At 37.8% G+C, this 19,542-nt stretch overlaps 4 protein-coding genes across 6 annotated transcripts in view; 3 read left to right on the top strand and 1 right to left on the bottom strand.

Moving 5' to 3' along the window:
• Positions 1-6,390, bottom strand: part of LOC136026833 (solute carrier family 7 member 14-like) — a 334,289-nt gene extending 327,899 nt beyond the window's left edge. For both annotated transcript variants that reach the window (XM_065703537.1, XM_065703540.1), the window contains exon 1: positions 6,317-6,390. In XM_065703537.1, the coding sequence (XP_065559609.1) occupies positions 6,317-6,375 (59 nt within the window). In that variant the 5' untranslated portion in view covers positions 6,376-6,390. The remainder of the gene's footprint in view (positions 1-6,316) is intronic.
• The window catches only part of LOC136026834 (F-box/LRR-repeat protein 20-like), a 54,872-nt gene extending 46,168 nt beyond the window's left edge, over positions 1-8,704 (top strand). For both annotated transcript variants that reach the window (XM_065703541.1, XM_065703542.1), the window contains exon 5: positions 8,170-8,704. In XM_065703541.1, the coding sequence (XP_065559613.1) occupies positions 8,170-8,316 (147 nt within the window). In that variant the 3' untranslated portion in view covers positions 8,317-8,704. The remainder of the gene's footprint in view (positions 1-8,169) is intronic.
• A 2,394-nt stretch (positions 8,705-11,098) lies between these two features.
• Positions 11,099-11,701, top strand: LOC136026809 (craniofacial development protein 2-like). Its single transcript, XM_065703509.1, has one exon. It carries the CDS (start codon positions 11,099-11,101, stop codon positions 11,699-11,701), a length of 603 nt encoding a protein of 200 aa, XP_065559581.1.
• Positions 11,702-13,159: 1,458 nt separating this feature from the next.
• LOC136026808 (uncharacterized) lies at positions 13,160-13,534 on the top strand. The gene has a single exon (XM_065703507.1). The coding sequence runs from the start codon at positions 13,160-13,162 to the stop codon at positions 13,532-13,534; it is 375 nt and encodes a 124-aa protein (XP_065559579.1).
• The last annotated feature ends 6,008 nt before the right edge of the window (positions 13,535-19,542 follow it).

The following is a 19,542-nucleotide window of genomic DNA, read 5'->3' as shown; positions in this document are numbered from 1 at the left end:
TGCTCGTTGCCTTTTGTTCAGTTGAATATTCCACTCGTGATGCTCCAAAATTTTCTCTTGGTACAATGACAATGACAAATAATTTATTGTGGAATATCAAAATTAATAATCGCAATATATAAAACTATAAATTAAAATGAGTGTTGAAATTTTTTCGGAATGAATCTTGTTTTGCTGTGTTGCTCCGGGGTTGTATGGCTGTAGTTTGTTCCTGTGCTGTGTGTCGTGCTTGTTTTGTATAATATTTAGTGGTAGGATATTGCGATGCTTCTGTGATGAGAGAAGGCCATGTCCGAAGCCCATTAGAAGTTCGTACCTCCTCATTTCAAGTGTTGTTAGACCTGACGGAACAAGACATTCTTCATAAGTTAACAGTGTATCCCCCAAAATCACTCGCAATGCACGCTTTTGTATTCCCTCAAGTTTGTTAGTTTGATCTTTTGTGAGACCAGCGTGCCAGACTGGGCATGCATATTCTAGAATTGGTCTCATTTGAGTTTTGTAGTAAGTAAGCATTGAATCTTTGCCTAGATTAAACCGGCGTAATTTTGCCAAAGACCTTATTAGAGGGATAATTTGGGAAATTATGATTTATATGGTCGTCCCATGTCAATCTATTGTTAAAGATGACACCTGGAATTCTCATTTCCTGAACTACTGGTATACCCACTTCAGGTAAATCTGGTACCCTATGCTTTAAAAATGAAATCCTCATTATTTCTAATTTTGTTCTATTTATAATGAGTTTTTTGCTGAAAAATCTCGCTCCAGTCTCTTTACCATTTCCTGCAGATCTAGGATTTCGTTCTGCTTCTGTAGCACTATCATTGTTAAGTCGTCTGCAAGCTTTGCGCGATCTTTGTGTCCCGTAGCTATCATGTTGCAAAGTAACAAGAATAGGGTAGGGCCTAGCTTAGTTCCCTGAGGTATACCACATGTTAGGGTCATCATATTTGACAGTTCGTTTTTGTATTTGGTCTTCTGTTTTCGTTCAGATGGGAAACCTTCAACTATCTTGATTAAAAAAGGGTGAAAACATTCCATGCATTTTAATATTTCCTCACGGCTAGAGGTATCAAAAGCCTTCCTGACATCTGCTTATAGAAGTTCAACAAATGCCTCATTATTTTCAAGGTGGGCCACCATGATGATACGCCCGTATCAGCAATCGGTATGCAGATAGTATTAATTGATTTAATTCAACTTTCTCCTCAACACTCCCTGGAATGTTTATTTCGATATCCACAGCCTTTATAGTTCTTTCTTCAGAAGCAGTAGTTTCAGTGAGCAGTAGGCTAGTAGTAGCATTAAAATTACCAGTAGAAGTATTGGTAGTTGCAGTTGTTATGACTTGTAAACGTTGCCGTTTTGGTCAATCGATCATCTTGCTTATCATCTCCTATAAGTTCCAAAATAGTATACTTAGGCATTCTTGAGCTACCCCCTTTTGACAACCCGTATTCACATAGCGTGTATTAATGTTGCTCAAAATTTTCCTCGATATTCTCTGAAAGTCACTTGAATGCCTTTTTTCATTTTGGAAAGGAAAGATCAAACATTCCCACATTTCTCAGTAACATATATCATATGTAAACGATTTACGAACTCCCTAACTTACAGCCTTTTTCCTGATTGCTGAACGGGTTTTGACATCCCCAAATGCATAATTACTGAATCTTTCAACAAAGTTGAACATAATAGTTGGCTCAAAATTTTGATTGAATATGTCTTTAGAAATGATGAGTGGGGTGGGGACTGGGGCTGATTGCCTTCCAATCACTTTTAATACTTACACAGGGCAATAGAACTTCCAACTTTTCTAGTCAAATGAGCCCTACTTGAGGTTTATACGACCACCCATACCATAAAACTGTATATACCAGGGGTGGACCTAGAAAAAAATCTTGAGGGGGCCACTGAACCAAGGGTGCCAATGTTATTCTAAATTCTTAGTTCAACATGCCTAAGACCATAGGTAGGCGTGCCTTGTTTACCTCTTATCCCAGGTAATATAATGATCCTATGTCAATTTAAATTCTTGGTCAATCTGCCCGAGACTCTAGGCGAGCGTGCCTTTGAAAAAGATAACAAACAAGTATTGGTCCAATAAGAGAGGCATACTTACTCTCGTTATGCCCTGCAAAGTTTAATTGTCTCTACAGTGCTTGTAAATAATTCACGGTTCTGGTGTATTTATTACATTCTTTCAGAGTCCAAGGCTTTCTTGACATCTTGAATCTCTTGCTTGGATGAAGCTAAAAGCGCTGCAGCTCTACACTGGTAATTCATATAATACTGTGACTTGACATATTTTGTAGTCAGGGAAACCGGGCAAAAAGCTCTTTGTTAAGTCGACGAGTAACTTCATCTGCCTTTCGTCTTTGTATTTAAGTCGCAACTTCGGCTTGGTTATTGGGTTTCCATCTTTTGTTAAGAAAAAATGTAATATCTCCAGATGCTACTTGGTTTGTTTCTTTTACTACACTGCGAAACCGAAGTCAGAGGAGGGCGTGAGGCCGGTGTCAAGCGAGGAGGATGTACTGCTACTTGTGTTTGTCATCTCCATCTGCTTCATCTTGGTTCTTGTATCATCTCTCGATCCTTCTGGTACCTGATTAGAATTTTCACTTCTATGTTTGTGTCAGAATCATGGGGAAAAGTCGGCGGTGACGGTTCGTTATCTTTGGCGAAGTTGGTAGGCAGTGTCTCTGTAGCCGAATCTGTGTGAGAACTAGAGGTAACGGGTAACGGCAAACTTGAAGTTATTGTCAAAGTCTTTGAATTTGAATGAGCATCCTGAACTGAGGGAAAAGACAGACTTGTGGCATCTGAAAGAAATTTACTTTAATTTTTTTCCTGTTAAAGAAAACCCTTTAAAAATTCTAGAGAAGGTAAATGACTCAAAATAATTGATATTCTTCTCAACACTCTTCGACCGTAAATCCACAGTGTCTAGGCAGATTTGTTTTTCTGAGTTAGCTTTTTTCTATACGAATTTATAGAGTCTCATTAATTCTGTCTGATTAGTATATTGACTTCCAGTGCTCAATCAAGTCCTTAATTATCAATTCTGAGTATTCCTCTCGTTACAACCAGTTAGGTCAATTTTTTCTTTGTAAAATTCCCCGCTAAGCAGTGAAAAGTAATTAAAATATTCTCAAAAATGCGCCCTAAGATACAGCATTTTGTTATGATGATATTGTTCACTTCAGAAGTGGATTGTCTTGGATGTTCTGTCTGATCTCAATATAGGTTGTTATGCCGCAATATGGTCAAAATGCTGTTTTTACACATTTATTTATAATTTTGTATTCGTTTATTTAAATAGCTATTGTAGCACTCAAAAATGAACGCTATTTTACGCTACTTACAATTAACACTTGTTAAATTCTCTTACGAAATATGGTACAAAGGAGTTTGCGAATCTATTCGTACGGCACTCAACTGGTTCTAGTTTGTTGTAATATCTAGTATATCTGCTGATTGATGCGGATAGTGGAAGTATGGATCGATGCTTCTCGTTTGTTAATAGTGATTTCCCAAATTTCATTATTAGCTCATGTCTTCGATCGCATAAGGTGGGCAAATTCAAACGCTCAAGGGCACTTTCATAGCTGCCGAAACTTGGTCCAAGTATTATCTTAGTATCGCGTTTTTGGACATGTTCTAGTTCATATGCCATGTAAGCTGTGTTCTGAGTTTGGGGACCCCAAACGCGACAGCAATACTCGAGGAAAGGCCTGATGTAGGTTGTATACGATAGCAGGAGCTGACGATCAGAGAAGCCTAACCTGCGCACACTTGTTAAACTCTGGATTGAGTAGTGACCTTTGTGCACAATATTGTCTACATGCAGCTTAAACGAGCAGTCACTTGTAAATGTTACGCCTAGGATTGTTGCAGAGGAAACAATTGGAAACAGAGCATCTGGGATATTGATATCTCGCTTGAGTGGATTAAGTCGTAAAACTTTTTATTTCTGTTCATTCACTTGTAGACTATTTGACTTACACTGGTTGAAGAAGTCTGTGAAGAAAGTCAGGTCATACTGCTGCTTTGTTACTGCATTTTCGACTATATATTTGAGAAGTGTAGACAAGTCATCAACAAAATTGAAACGCTCTTCAAATTCTGCAAGGATATGGTTGATGACGGCAAGAAATAAAAGAGTAGCTAATTTCGTTCCTTGAGGGCACCCACAGGTTAATTCTGACCACTCAGAGCAGGTATCTTCTGCAACCAAAGGGTAAACTGATTGCCATCCCCCTTCTAAAAATTATCTCACTAATAGTAGTATTTGTTTTTCAGCTCCCATTTCTTTCAGATTAGTTAATGCGGTCATGTGTTAGATAAGGTCGAATGCTTTTCGGTAGTCCGCCAGAAATAAGTCGACAGTACTATTAGAAGTGTCCAACCACTGGACGATTAAGTGATACATTCGCACTAGATATATTGAAGTGCTACTGCCTCGTATGCAACCATATTGGTACGGATCGATTGCAGGAGCAATTTGTTCTAACAAAGAACGGAAGATAAAACCCTCAGCTACTTTTGCTAAGTTAGGAGTTATCGATATTGGTCTCAGTTGGTCACAGGACTGGGGTGTTAGTTTCGGTATATTAGGGTGACTTTCGGTATAACACGGACATATTCAGCTTTCCACATCTTCGGAAATGATTGTTCTAATTGTTTTATCACTGATGCGATAGGCTTGGCTTAGAAAGGTGAGTACTCTTTCAGTAATACCACGGGGAGTTCGACCAGGTATGAGGCACAGTTGTTACGTAGTCGTCCAATTATTTGCATCTTAACTCATTAGCGCCCAACGTTCTCACCTGGAAACACCTTACTTTAAATCTTTTATGACTAACACGGTAGCAGCTAGGGCAAATTTTAATTGTCCCTTAAACTGTCATAAGAATCAGAGAAGTTCTCAAATTTTTTCGGACCTGGATTTGGTTTAGTATCGTTCTCTTGATTTGTTTTTTGAAATATGGGAAAAAGCATGTTTTTGAAAGCTGTCGGCTTCTAATGGAGTACCAGGGAATACAAGTTGTTAAAACCTCTTGTTTTAGCGTTTTGTTCTTCAATAATCGCCACTCTTCGAATCTATGAAATAATTGCCCCAAAATGTGCAAATAGAGAATGCAGTATCAGTTAATCAAAAGTGCTCCCAACCGGGACCGTTGGGCGTTTCGCCGACCCAAAATTTTTCACATGTTTTGTTGCAGGCGATCACTTCTGTTTTGCAGATGGGTCCCAAGAAATATACTTCTATCAAAGAAGCTGTAGGGGTTATAATTAAAAATATGGGGGAAATATCGGGGTAGTCAATGACGAAAGGGAGGGAGACAAGGGCATTAAAATAATCTGAATAGTCTCCCAAGTTGTCTTGCAGGGATGATGGAGCTTGAGATAATTGATCCTTGTGAATCAGCCAGTCTACGTTGACCTTATCAATCTGGGTAGTTTCTAACTTTCAAATTATGTTCAGATGACAAAGACAACGTTTCAGTAGGACTTTATCCTAAGAAGATGGTATTCTACCCTGCATCTTACTACAGTCTGGAAACTCAGTAAGATAGAGCATGTGAGTTAGCTCTCCCAAATCCCACTCGGGAAACTTAAATATCCAACACATTTCCCAAAACACCGTTTATAACGTGTCTCCTCTCTCGTGACCCATACTCATACCCCTATCAATAACTCCCGGAAACCGTACCCTGAATCGACCTGCTCTTAAAAAAGAGAATCGAAAAAATATGCCAAAAAAAAAGAAAAAAACACAATCTGAAGATGAAGATCTGCCCTCAGAGTCAATACTTCAACTAGAGAGCAAGTTTAATTATATGAATAATTTTCCTCGAAAACGAGGTTTTTCTTATAATTTTATGATGAAATGATTTGTAAACTGATCGTGCGAGTAGTTTCTTGTCTAAATCGCTAACAAATAAAGAGCAAAATCTTAGGCAAGGGGGCCACTGGACCAAAGGCACCAATGTGACTCGAGGTAAGCACTAAGTTGACAAGTTTATTTTTAAAAAGATTAAAAAGGAAAAAGAACGGAATAAGAGTGCCAAAAATATCTTGGGGGGGTCGCCCCTTCTGGCCCCGTGGATCTGCTCTTGGCCTAAATTGCTTATAACTCTTTCATTCATCTAATTTCTACCAAATTAGCCATGTGATTAAAATAAATAGATTGATAGATTTATTCACACAAAGCCCTATTGGGCCATTCGCCATTTAATTAGTCGCAAAACTAAAATTAAGGGTTTATTTTTAGAAGGGAGGGGGTTTATTATTAGTCAAAACTTACCTTTCGGTTTCCGGATATTTCACTAAAATATCTGCAAATATCCTTTGATCCCCTTCCATATTCAGTCATCAGTCTTCGTCTCTTATCCATTCTATTCTCGTATTCCGTTTCTTTTCTTTTTATCAATTTTGAACTTTTAGCTACAAAGCTACTTTTCAATCTAATTTCAAATTTTAAATTGACAAATAGCTATAATTTCCGGTGCTACCGAACGTTTATCTAGTAACACGAAGAAAAACTGATTCATCAAAACATGAGTTTCTATGTTCGTAAAATAGGGGGAAGCTAGCAGCGATCAAAGATTTTCATGCTAATTTTGCAGATGTATACTGAACCGGCTGAAGATAAATAATTTTAGTTCGTTTTAAGTTTCAACTTTGCTCTTTACGTACATAGGAAAACTTTGTTTTTCTGTTGTTAATTGGGTAAATAAGCTACAAGTAATTGACCAAATTGACAAGTTTACTTAAGAAAATAGTAAAAAAAATGAAAAAAAACGGAATGGGATTGAGAGCGCCAGATAATCTTGGAGGTCTAGGCTCCCCGTGGCCCCCTGGATCCACCCTTTGTATATGCCCTCGGAGCATAAACTTAAAAACCCTCGCCTCTGAGCCCTGGAGGATTTTGTCAGCCTTGAAGGCACTGCTATATGTTCTTTGAACTTACTTTCGATGGCTATCTCAAAGAATCAATCAGGTTCGTTCAGTTAAAAGAGAAATTCGGGGGAGGGCATGTTGGTTGGCTTCTATCACATTTGACTCTTATAAAGGGAACCACAACCTTTAGTTTCTAATCAATTGAGCCTCCTCTAAAGTTTATGCGACCACCCCTTCTATAAGAGTCTTAGATACCCTGTGGCATGACTTACAACCCTTTCCCCCATGCTCCAGGGTTTTCTATGTACCACGAAGGCCTTGTTATATGATCTTTGTACTATTTTGAATATAATGGCTATATAAAAAAAATTATTCGATACATTTTGGGAAATGTATGGGGGAGCACTAGTTAGCTTCCGATCACTTTTAACTCTTAAAAAAGGGCTTTATAACTTCTTATTTCAAATCGAGCTAGTCCCCTTACCTCTTCCACAGAAATCTTATACGTTAACAATGGGCAACTAGTATAACCCAAAGCCCCCTGAGGGCTTTAAGGGTGAAGAAAATTGTCATCCCCAAAGACTTCATTCCCAAAAGCCAAAAGACATTTCAACCATGTTGAACAAAATGGCGATTTCAAAATTTTGTTTCGATATGTTCTGGGAAATAGTGATTTTGAAGGGGGGCTGATTGCCCTGAAATCACTTTAACTCTAAAAGAGGGCACAAGAAGTCTCAATTTCCTATCGAATTAGCGCCTTTCAAAATTATATGACAATTTCTTCTCTACGCGGTGCTTTGGTCAGAAGAAAAACTTACATTGCCCTAACATCGTTCTTTACTTAGGCAGCGCAACTGCTCTGCTATGATTTTCGCTAATATTGAATTACTAATGGGAATAGTCAATTAACACTTGACATGTCTTCAAAAGCGTTGAAAAATGGAAAAACAAAGTTTTGAATGTTAATTGTCAAACAAAGAGGGTAAATGTGCTATAAAATTAATAATGAATACTGCATATTCCTATTGTTATTTTTTTTATATTTTATGTTACAATTTAAGTGTTTTACATTTTCCACGAAAAAAAGAAGAGATTAAAAAAAAGAAGATAAAAATGAATATGAACGCCTAAAGAATTTTTTTTTTATGTGAAAGCATTGAGAAGCATTTTAAGTTGATGTTGATTTTGTTTAATTGCCATTGAATTTTTGTCTGTTTTTTTGAAATCATGAGCTTTATTTTCTCTCCTTCTTTCCAGGGTTGTCCTAAAGTGACTAACAAAACTCTCGAAACTGTGAAAAAATATTGTCCAAAGCTTCGGTACCTAGATACTTCTATCTATATGTCAGATAAACACAATTTATTGGATACTCTGCCGTTACTGAAATTGGATTCCAGACCTTGATGATGATTACATTGGATTATTACAGTGATAATTCCTCGGATTACGATTCCTAAAATTACTGCAATATTATTATTCTGACGATGATTACTTCATTATTTTTTCTTGTGATTTTTGTTGTCCAATAGCACAGTCTCGCAAGCTATGCTTTTGCAGTGCTATCAGTATGATATTTCATTATTTTGATAATAAAAGTTGTCCTACTACTGCTAATCAATAACCTGTATTATTTGTACAATAATCAGTGTAACTTTAGCCATGAATGTAGTTTTTAGCTTAACGGTCTTTCAAGTTGAGACTGTCTTATTTGATTTTTATTCAACAATAAGTTGTGGCTGATCGTTTTATATAACTATCTTCTAAGTTAATATATGTTGTCCTTTTTTGTTTACATCATGAAGAAATTAAGTTCTAATTATAAGTAAATTGTTGGAATTATCAAAACTTGCTCCAATTTCCTGAAAAATCAAATAGAATTAAAATGCCTTAAGAAGCTACTCAGGAAGCTTTTCAATGTAGAGAAAAAAAAAATCTAAACTTATCTCCTACAATCTGAAAAAAATTGTTTAATAACAGCCTTGCAGACAAAGCTTTTCTATGGTTGATGTTGCCTGAAAAGATTTATTGCAGCGTCCCCTCCTGACTCAAATATAAAATAAATAAGCTAAGTTAAAGACAAAAATTTGATCAAAGTGGGTAATCCCCCAGCCCCTCAAGTCACGGTGCACGGTTCAAATGTCCTGGTTGCCCCTCCCCCCAGTTTTGAACGGCTCTGCTTGCAAATTATTCAAAATTATGAATTATTGGAATAGTATCAGGGTGTATCAAATATATATATCAGTATAGGAAATAATTTGTCAAGTGTAAGACAACCATAAATATATAAATAAATACCAAAATGCATGCATAAATTCCTCTAAATAACTGACTCAATCTGAATATTTGCAGAAAAAAGAAGAGTAAAGCTGAAGCCCCTCATGCCTTCTATATAAACTGGACATAATTTGCACTTTACTGAAAACAATTTCTATTTCGAGCCATGTGTTTAATTTCTCATAATTTTAAAAAAATAGACTGCATCATAACCGACATTTCTTAAAAATCAGGTGTGAATCATCAGTTAACTTATATACCAATCCCTAAAGAAGCTACGGGGAAAGTCAACTTTACTCCTCTTCGTTTTTGCTCGTTTAGAGTTTCTGCTCCATTTTTATTGTAGTTTCTCTTCGTTTCGGGTGTCATTTATTTTTTCATAATGATTTATGGTAGTTTTAGGCTTGAAAAATTATTTGACTATTTCTGCTCATTTTTGGGTGAATTTAGTTCTTTAATTTCCTCTGAAAATAAGTGTGTTATGGATTTCAAAGTTAACAATTTTTGGTGATGGAGTCTTTTTCTTTATTTAAAAAATATTTTAGATCTTTTCGATTTTCTATAAGAATCCGAATTTTCGCCTGCTATACTTATGACTGACGAAATTTTTCAACAATTTCTTATAATATATGCCCATTAGATAATCTGGATGATTTACTTGACTTAAGTCCCATCCGGCCTTGGTGGTCGTCTTGGGGCCTCTCTCCTCACGAGCGATTGTATATGTCGCCTATACTGCTATCTGTTTTGTGCCAATCTGAGAAGACCAGTGAGGTTGCAATCGGAGAAGTTCTTTTTACAGCGCTTTTGAGGCTGACTGCGAGGGCGAAAACCATGGATGCGACCCTCGAAGGCAATTTTCGGTAGTTGGTCGTTGCACAATCGCCGGACGTGGCCAAGCCACCTGAATTGTTGGACACAGACCCTGTTCAAGATGGGAGTGTTATACTGCAGTCTTTTGAGTAGGTCGGCATTTGAGACTCGATCTACAAATGATATGCCAGCGATTCGACGCAGCAGCTTTGTCTCAAACGCGGCGAGTCGCCTGGGGTGATCTACTTTTACTGTCCATGTTTCACAACCTTACATAGCTATAGGAATGATAATAGAGCAGAATAGTTTTAGTTTTTGCTTCACGGAGATTCGATTTTGCTTCCATATTGCCATCAGAGCTTTGAAGCTGGCGCTGAACAGAGCGAGGCGTCTTTTGATGTCCACTGAGTGATTGTTGTCGCTCGTGATCTGGCTTTCCAGATAGATGAATACCCATTCTATTTCCGCTCCGTTAATTTTTGTTAGGGATGGGCTATTCAACCTTGACACGCGCATGGCTTTCGTTATATTCTCGTTAATTTTCATCCCGAAGGTTCCTGTAACTACTTCTAGGTTGTTTGCTTTGGTTTGGAGTTCAGCAACGGATTCAACGGGGCATGTCGATGTCATATGCGTATGCCAGCTTGTCGATTACAATTCCCTGCCCCGTTGGTTGCTTCAACAGGCGACAACATACAATGGAGAAAGAGATTAAACACGTGAGGTGAGAGGATGTATCCTCGCAAAACACCAACAGAAGTTTGGAATTCTTCGGTCTTTTCCTCAACTGTTTGTACTTGGCTTCTGAACCGCTCATACATGCTATGAATGAGTGATACGATATTTGACGGGACGCCGTAATGCAGCAGTATATGCCAAAGATCATCTCTCCAAATTAAGTCGAAGGCTTGTTTGAAGTCAATGAACAGTTGATAGAGGTTCTGACCATATTTAAGGTATTTTTCCATTGCTTGACGTATTGTCTCCACCATTGCCGGTCCCAAGTCCGGTTGCGAAAGGAAGAGGGTTGTGCGATAGGCTTGCTACCTGTCCCTGTAAAAAGATACCAGTAACTGAATCGTCGACTTTAGCCTCGGATATGGTTACCGCTTCCCTAACAACCTCAGCAGGGCCCCGGACCCAATTTTTGACTATGAAACAACAACTGAAGCTTGAATTTTGGAATTTGAGCACGATGAACCAGATTTCAAAAATTGAACAGATACTGAAAGAAGTGATACAGTACAATATAGACGTAACAACCATTAGTGAAACTAGATGGCTTGGTAGTGGGATGGAACCCCTACAAGATGGCTACGTCCTCTCATACAGTAGACGTGAAAACAGACGCCAAGCAGGTGTGGGTGTACTGATGTCACCCACAGCTAGGCAAGCGATGCGAAAATGGACACCTGTAAATGAAAGAATTATTCACATACGATTCTGGTCAGCTCATGGAAAACTCTCAATTGCTGCCTGCTATGCACCAACTAACGAAGCGGATGAAATAGAGAAAGACAACTTTTATGAAACGCTACAAAGTGTTCTTACAGAAATTCCTAGACACGACATCATAGGTGTCGTAGGTGATCTTAATGCGAAATTAGGATCTTGTCACAATTACTGTCTTGAAGTCATGGGACAACATGGAATAGGTGACATGAACAAAAACGGAGCGCTAAACTTGTTGACTTCACCCTGAACAACGACTTTGTCATAGGAGGTACACTGTTTCAACACAAGACCATATATAAATATACGAGGACTTGCACGTGCGGCCACCAGATGGCCGCACGTGCAATCAGATTGATCACCTCCACTTTTCATGCAAGTGCTGGAAGAGTAATTGATGTGAGAAGCTACAGGGCACTGATATATGATCAGATCGTAGCCTCATGGTTGCCAAGATCCATCTAAAGTTAAAAGCGACACAGAAAATTAATAAGCCGAAAACACACAAACCCTTCAACGTTGAGAAACTGAACAACAAGGAAACAACACGAATGTTCCAGTTAGAACTTTCAAATAGATTTGAAGCACTGCAAGCGGAATTGGAACCAAGTGCTAATGTCGAAAGTATATGGGAGAAACTGAAAACCGCGTACAGAGAAGTTGCAGAGCAGAAACTAGGCTATAAGAAGAAAAAGAAAGAAAGATGGATTTCCGAACGAACCTGGAAACTAATTGATTCAGGAAAATCAGCCAAACTTTCCATTCTGTCGGCCTCAGACGTATCTGAATTAATTGTTCTGTAAGACTCATATAGAGAAAATGACATACAATTAAAGAAGAGTGCCTGGACCGACAAGAGGCAATTTATTGAACACAAAGCAGCTTTAGCGGAAGAGGCAGCAAAGAAGGGAGATTCGAAAACAGTCTATAGATTAACCAACGAGATGATTGGAGTCAAGCTTAACAGGACTAATCTAGTAAAGGATGAGAATAGAGTCCTTTTGACAGACTCTTTGAAGATTGACGAGAGTTGGGCAACCCACTTTGAGAACCTACTAAACAGACCGAGGATAAAACACAGAGATATAATTCCTGACACTCCATTTATGATTCTTGATGTAAATGAAGAACCACCGTCTCCCGAAGAAATCATAGCCGCCGTCAGAAAGCTGAAAAACGGAAGAATACCAGGAGTAGATGGCATTACATCTGAGAAGCTGAAAATGTCAGTCTGCGACTGCATGACAGTTTGGGTTGAGCTACTAACTCAGATATATCAAGCTCTTCAAAAAAGGCAATGCGCTTGTTTGTGGCAACTGGAGAGGTAATAACATAATGTCGATACCTAGTAAACTTTTGTCAATTATTATACTACAACGCCTATAGCAGAAACTGGGCCAACATCTTCGTGATGAACAACACGGCTTCCGACCAGGAAGATCATGTGCAGACCTAATTTTCACACTGAGAATGCTGGTTGAAGACTCAAAGGAATGGAATAAAAAGCTGTATCTTCTTTTCATTGACCTAGAAAAGGCCTTTGACTCGGTTGACTAAGAAATATTTATGCCCCCCAAAGATAGTAGAACTTATTATTGCCCTGTACTAAGAAACAGAATGCTGTGTTCGAACAGAAAACGGAGTTACAAGATACTTCAAAATCATAACTGGTGTCAAGCAAGGATGTTTATTATCACCACTAATAGTTATGGAATACGTACTCAGACAGTCTACGGGTTATGGAATAAACGTCAACAGCAGGCAACTTGCAGATCTTGACATTGCAGATGATATAGTACTGCTAGAAGACGCCAAAGATCAACTACAGCTGCTATTCGGTGAAATCTCAGAAAAAGTGCGAGAGGTTGGATTGTTGATCAACGTCGACAAATCAAAAGGTTGGTCCACATCTGGTTCGCCCCAAGCTCTTCAATGTTCCGATAAAACTGTTGAACAGGTCCAAGAATTTAAATACTTAGGAAGCTGGATGGAAAATACTGGTGATGTAAAATTTAAAATCAATAGAGGGATTGGCCAAGCATCAGTGCGCCTTCAACAGACTAACACCAATTTGGAAAAGTAACAAGTACTCACCTCGTTTAATATTGCGCCTGTTCAACAAAAATGTGTTGTCTATATTGATTTACGCCAGTGAATGTTGGAAACTCAACCAACAACTTGAGAAACGAAGCTTTGGATTCGAAAACATTTGCATTCGAAGGATCCTCGAAATCAGTTGGCATCAGAAAATTACCGATAGGGAAATCCGGCTGAAAACAAACCAGCCCATATGACCGAAGTTATGAAGAAACGAAGATGGACATATTTGGGTCATGTTCTACTCATGCCCAAAGACAGACTGCCCTCAAGAGTGTATCAGTGGCAGCCTGATGGAGGACGAAGGCGAGGCCGACCAAAACACACACTGTGGATCAAAATGATTGGGACCTGAAGAAGGTCAACATATCCCTCACTCCACAAAGGGATTAAGAGCAATATTTGAGAAGAAAGAATGCTCTGCTAGATTTCGAGACAGCGGTAAGCTACCCCTCTCTGTCTCTAGCAGGGGCCGTTGGCTCGTGTGCGAGTTCATCTGCCCTTTAAAGGTGTTTTCCTATAGGGAATCCTTCCATTTCACGTCCTGCATGGCTAATATAATTTTTTCATTGATGAGAGGAGATTTGGCGTCTGCCAGGACATGTCCACACGTCGGTGGGCCCTGCGCATCACCATCTCAGGGGCCTCCTTTCTCCTGTGCATAAATTTATATCCCCCGTCCATGGATGCCTCAGTTTCATTTTATGAACCCCCGAGGGCTGGGTCCCCCCTGGTCCACGCCTCCTTGTTTTATATTGGGAGGTATCATTTATATCTAAAGAACTTTCTCCTATCCGCCACCTGGGGGAGCGCCTGGTGCCTGAGGAAAGATTTCGAGGAATCTGGATGGACATATTATAGTTTGATATAGTTTCAACCTCCACTTTCGCTGAAAAAAAAGGAGAACAAAAAAACTTTTTTGAAGCCTAAATTTTAACCTAAATGTGCATAGTGTGTTTTGATGTAACGCAGCCATCTTCTCAAAATGCCCAGAAAGCTTCAGCTTAATACTCTAAACGGCCTTTAAGGACGTTTAACGGCTTGAGGGGAGTGTTGAATAAAATCAAAACACTATATACTTGCAGATAGTCATAAGAATTTTTCAATAATGTATCAGGAACAGCCTAAGGCATTAAGTTAAAACTTTTGGAGTATGTTGAGGGAGGTATTAAAGTAATGAAAAAGTCCTATGTGTACGCTACAGCTATTACTAGTACTTCTACTAAATTTTTCTTCTACTGATGCTATTATTGAAGCTAGGGATATTAAGCTGCAACTTTTAGAAAGTGTTCGGGGGGACGTTAAACTAAACCAAGACACACTATGTGTGGGTAGGCCATCAAAAAGGAGTACCAACAATATTCGAGGTTCGCGTTAGGATATTAAGTTGAAACTTCTTGGGGAAGAGAGTGGGGGTTGAACAAACCAAAGACATTGTTTGCGTGCTACTGATACTACCTCTACCCCTAATATTGCTGCTATTATTACTATTGTTACTGCCAAATGTAAGGGTGTCAGCAAAAATTTTCCAGGGAATGTTAAGGTGGGGGATATTTTTTCCAGGGAATGTTAAGGTGGGGGATATTTGATAAAATAAGAACATACTGTGCTTCTGCAGGTTACCAATATAGCGTTTCACAAACATATCTTGTGTATTAGGTTGAAAATTTCAGTACATGTTGAGGGGAATGAAGTCAAATAATTTTCAAGCGTAAAACTACCACAATCTACCATTAATTAATAAACGAATCTCAAAATTAACAGACATTACAATAAATAGCCGAGTCAAACTGGAAACTAGCAATAATTACATTAGTAGGGCTTATAATTCCCATGCCTTCTCAAGACTGGAACATAATTTGTGCTTTATTGACAAAAAAATGACCTTGGATTGTCAGTTAATATACCTATACTGATATTTATTCCTTAGTTTTGATAATTTTTTTTACTGATGAAAGTAAAAAGGGAAAACATATAATAAAACGTATTTTGTTTTCAGTAAGGTACAAATTATGTTCTAGTCTTGAGAAGGTATTGGGGTTATAAGCCTTGCTCATGTTAGTAGTATACCCTCAACAAATGCAATCTGGGGCCTGTACCTGCGAATCCCCGGGGCAACACATTATTCAAGCTACTGGACATTTGAATTTTTTCAAGACGTACCTGGATCTTCTATAATACCAAAGGAAGTTGCTTGTTGCGTAATACGGAATGTTTTCTGCGAGTTTTTCTTAAAGTTTGTTGTGTTAATTGTTTAAAAACCTATGGACGAAGGAAAAATTCCTCAGGTTTTTTCTTCGGCTTTTTTTCTTCCAGAAGTTTTTTTCAAGATATTTTTATTCTTCGGGATGGTTTTTCCAAATGTGGTTTTCTTCAAGACATCTTTAGATGTCTTTTTCTTCCAGATATAATTTTTCTTCAAGACACATTTTCTTCAAAATATTTTTCCCTCGGGATATTATTCAAGACGCCGGGCCTTAGCATCCTATTCCAACGGGGGCCCTAGCTTCCAATTTCACCGGGTCCCTAGTAAACAATTCCAACAGGACCCTAGTGACCAATTCCAGTGGAGGCATTAGCAACCAATTCCAACAGGGGGCCCTAGAAGGTAATTTCAATGGGTTCCCTAGCAGCCAATTCTAATAGGACCCTACCAACAAACAGTTAGTATTCATTATTGGTCGTAATTTTAAAGTCTTTTGTTAGTAAGTCTTTGACCTGAGCTGGTAAATGACCGGTTAAATTAAGGTTTGAAGTCAGTAGGTTTGAAGTTAGGTTTTGAAGTGCTACGTAGGTAATATTGCACATTAAAAACCAAAGGTTTTTGTCTGGCTTGCAGGTGCTATTGATTATTGATCCATTACGCAAACCTGGTTTTTATATTCATACTAATGTTCTGACGTAAGCTAAACAAGGACAAAGTTAGGTAGTGAAGTCAGTGAGGTGTTACGTAGCATTGACTTTAGATCTTTTATTGTGAAAATGATTTCACTAACCACTTATAAATTCCATATTTCAAACTGAAATGACAATGGTTCATCTTGCCGTTTCTTTGGAATGTATTGCTGCTTGTCCACTATTATTATCCCAATCTTCTTTATTTTTTTAAACTCTGTTAAAAACGCCAGGGAGGTTACTTTGGCTTGAAACTGGAAGCTCTACTTATGCTAGCAAAAATATGAGAATACAAAAATAAACACAGAAAAACAGAATATAAAAATTCAAAGAATACGGAAAAACGCAGGAATGAAAGATATATAAGCAATAATTCCGGCCTTTGACATTATGTGGCTGCCGCAAGGCATCCCTGTGATGCATATTATCATTTCCAAAGCATTTTCAGCCATTTTCCAACGAAAGCAGCCCTATAATCAAAAATATACCATATTTGAAGCAAAAATCCATTTTTTTCACAAACATCCGTATTTCTAAGCAAATGCAAGTCATTTGAAGCTTTTTGTTAAATTTCATCTACTTTCAAGCAAAAACACAGTTTGAAACGTTGATTTGCATATTTTCTTCGATTTTTGAAAATCAACACAGTTCAAGTCTCTCCATGGCATTATGTAGTTGACCCATGGTATTCATATGGCAAACAGTGTTATTCCTAAGGCATTTCCAGACATTTTCTTTATGAAAATTCTGCTTTTTATCCATTAGTTTGTAAAAGCGGTGATTTGCATGTTGGCTTAGATTTTCAAGAATCAATACACTTCACGACCCACCAAGGCACTATATGACTTACCACCGGCTATGAATACAGTCCGTACTGAATATTTAGCAAAAGGTCGGCCGATGAAATCTATGGGAATCATCAGTGGTTCGCGTGTGATACACAAAGGGTTGAAAATATAGCTAGAGAAAAAAAATGTACTTCCATAGTTTTTTTCTGATAGCTAGTTACAAGTGAGAAAAAAATGATTAATCTGTTGTGTTGTGAAAAGTTTTATTCACATTGAGTAAAGTAATGATTGTAACAGACCAAAATAGTTTTTCCAAGTCTGTGAACCGTGTACAAGACATTTTTTCCCCGTTTTTTTTGCAGTTAGTTTTCTAGTGTCGATGTGTTCACACCAGGTTCTGTTTTTTTTTGTTTTTTTTTTATTATTCTAGTTTTGCATCTGTACCGATATTTTGAATAGATTGGTGCCAAGATTATGTCTTTTTCTCGAGTTCAAACTCGTAATTTACATCTCTAGTAAGTTATGTTAAATATTAGTGGTACTGGAACTAACAGAGGGTGTGGTTACCTAAGACAGCTAGAAGTAAATACTATAAATATTGGCCCTTAAATATTAATTAAACATTTTATTAAAGAGGTAGGTGATAAAAATAAAAAGGATATAGATTAGATGTATTTTTCCATTGTGAATATGTTACTCCAGATGTGATCCCACAGTGTATTAATCCAAATGACCTGAGGTTGGCGTTAATTAAATGCTGGGAATTTTTGAGTAGTGTAAAACAGTTGTCATCAGTTATTTCTGATTCTGGACTCAACGTTTTCAGAGCTTGCGAAAGTTTCTTAAGAGAAACGACTGAGGCACTGGCACTCACCAACTTCAAAGAGTACGTGCACGTAAGCAAGACATGGGTTAAAAGGAAACAGTGAGGATTTGAAATATTCATAAGAAATGACATATCTCACAAAATATTGAGTGAATACTATTATCTTTATGAGGAGATGGTTTTTGATTTCCTATAAGTGAGAAAAGGTTCAGGTGGTAAAAGTACGGTGTTTATAGTGTTGTATAGACCACCAAGTTCCTGCGTAAAGGTGTAAAGGTAAGAAAATTTAATTTTTGATGTCAGATAATCAGAACCTAAATTGCAGATTAGTACTTGTGGGGGAAATATTGATTTTTATGAGTTGAAAAGTGAAATTTTGAGACCAGTTTCTACCACAGTTGATTGTGCATCGCTGCTGTTAATTAATAGATTCCTATTGGCATGCAAGGTACCAACAAGACTTCCAGACACATGCCTACTCCTATTGGCAATAAATGCGCTGAATTAAAGATTAAATTATACAGTATAATTGTTCAAGATTCAGCCGACTACTTTCTTTTAGTAATATAAATAGAAAGTAAACCATAAAAGAAGGAGATAAACCTAGAAGATTTAGAAATTTCTTGTATAAGGATATTGAAAAGCTATATGTTCACTGAGTAAATCCGATTTCAGTGACTGCCTCGAATCCAATAACGTTGGTTCATCTGTCGAATTATTTATTTTCAAAATTTCAATCAGCTTTAAATGAAGCATTGTTCTCCCCGAACAAGTAGGGGTAAAAGATGCCGAAGAAAGCCGTGGATAACCAAAGGTTTAGTGCAATCTACAAAGCGGAAAGATAGGCTTTACTGCTCCTATAAAGAGAGACAAAGTGAATCAAATAAGTGACATTTCACAAAATACAAAAATACACTTATGAAAATCCTGAGGAAAGCCACACAGTTATATTACACGAAAGTGATTTCGGAGGCAGAAGGATCACCGACGATAACATGGTCATTAATTAACCAAACACCTTGGTAAATCCTACACAAAACTTTACCACGGGAAATTAAATTCACGGACAGAATTACTAGCGTCAATAATAAGTAGGATACAGTAGAACTCCTCAATACCCACTTTGCCCGAATTGGTGAATAATTGGCTAATATCACATCTCCCAATGTTAATCAGAGTAGCACAGACTTTCTAGCTTTTCTACGTCCTGTCAGTGATAAAACTGTATTTTCACCCGTTTGTCTATATGAACATATAAATATCACCCAACTACTAAGGAATGGCACCCCATCAGGAGCAGATGGATCCACGACTAACCTTCTTAAGAAAATAATTCCTACACTAGTTAAAGTCCTATAACACATCATTAATGTCAGTTTTCCGCAGTGCCTCAAACAGTTCAAGTCATCACATTTTACAAAGGAAGAGATCCAACAAACCCGTCAAACAAGTTGCTTGAAGAAAATCAGCTTCACAAGGAGAAAA

Source organism: Artemia franciscana, chromosome 5 (genome assembly GCF_032884065.1).
Source record: "Artemia franciscana chromosome 5, ASM3288406v1, whole genome shotgun sequence".
NCBI classification, from domain to species: Eukaryota; Metazoa; Arthropoda; class Branchiopoda; order Anostraca; family Artemiidae; genus Artemia; species Artemia franciscana.
This window is presented reverse-complemented; position numbering and strand designations above follow the sequence as displayed.

Excerpts from the sequence above, each read along its gene's own strand:
- LOC136026809 (XM_065703509.1), top strand. The coding sequence starts at position 11,099 with ATGGTTACCGCTTCCCTAACAACCTCAGCAGGGCCCCGGACCCAATTT.
- LOC136026808 (XM_065703507.1), top strand. The coding sequence starts at position 13,160 with ATGGAATACGTACTCAGACAGTCTACGGGTTATGGAATAAACGTCAAC.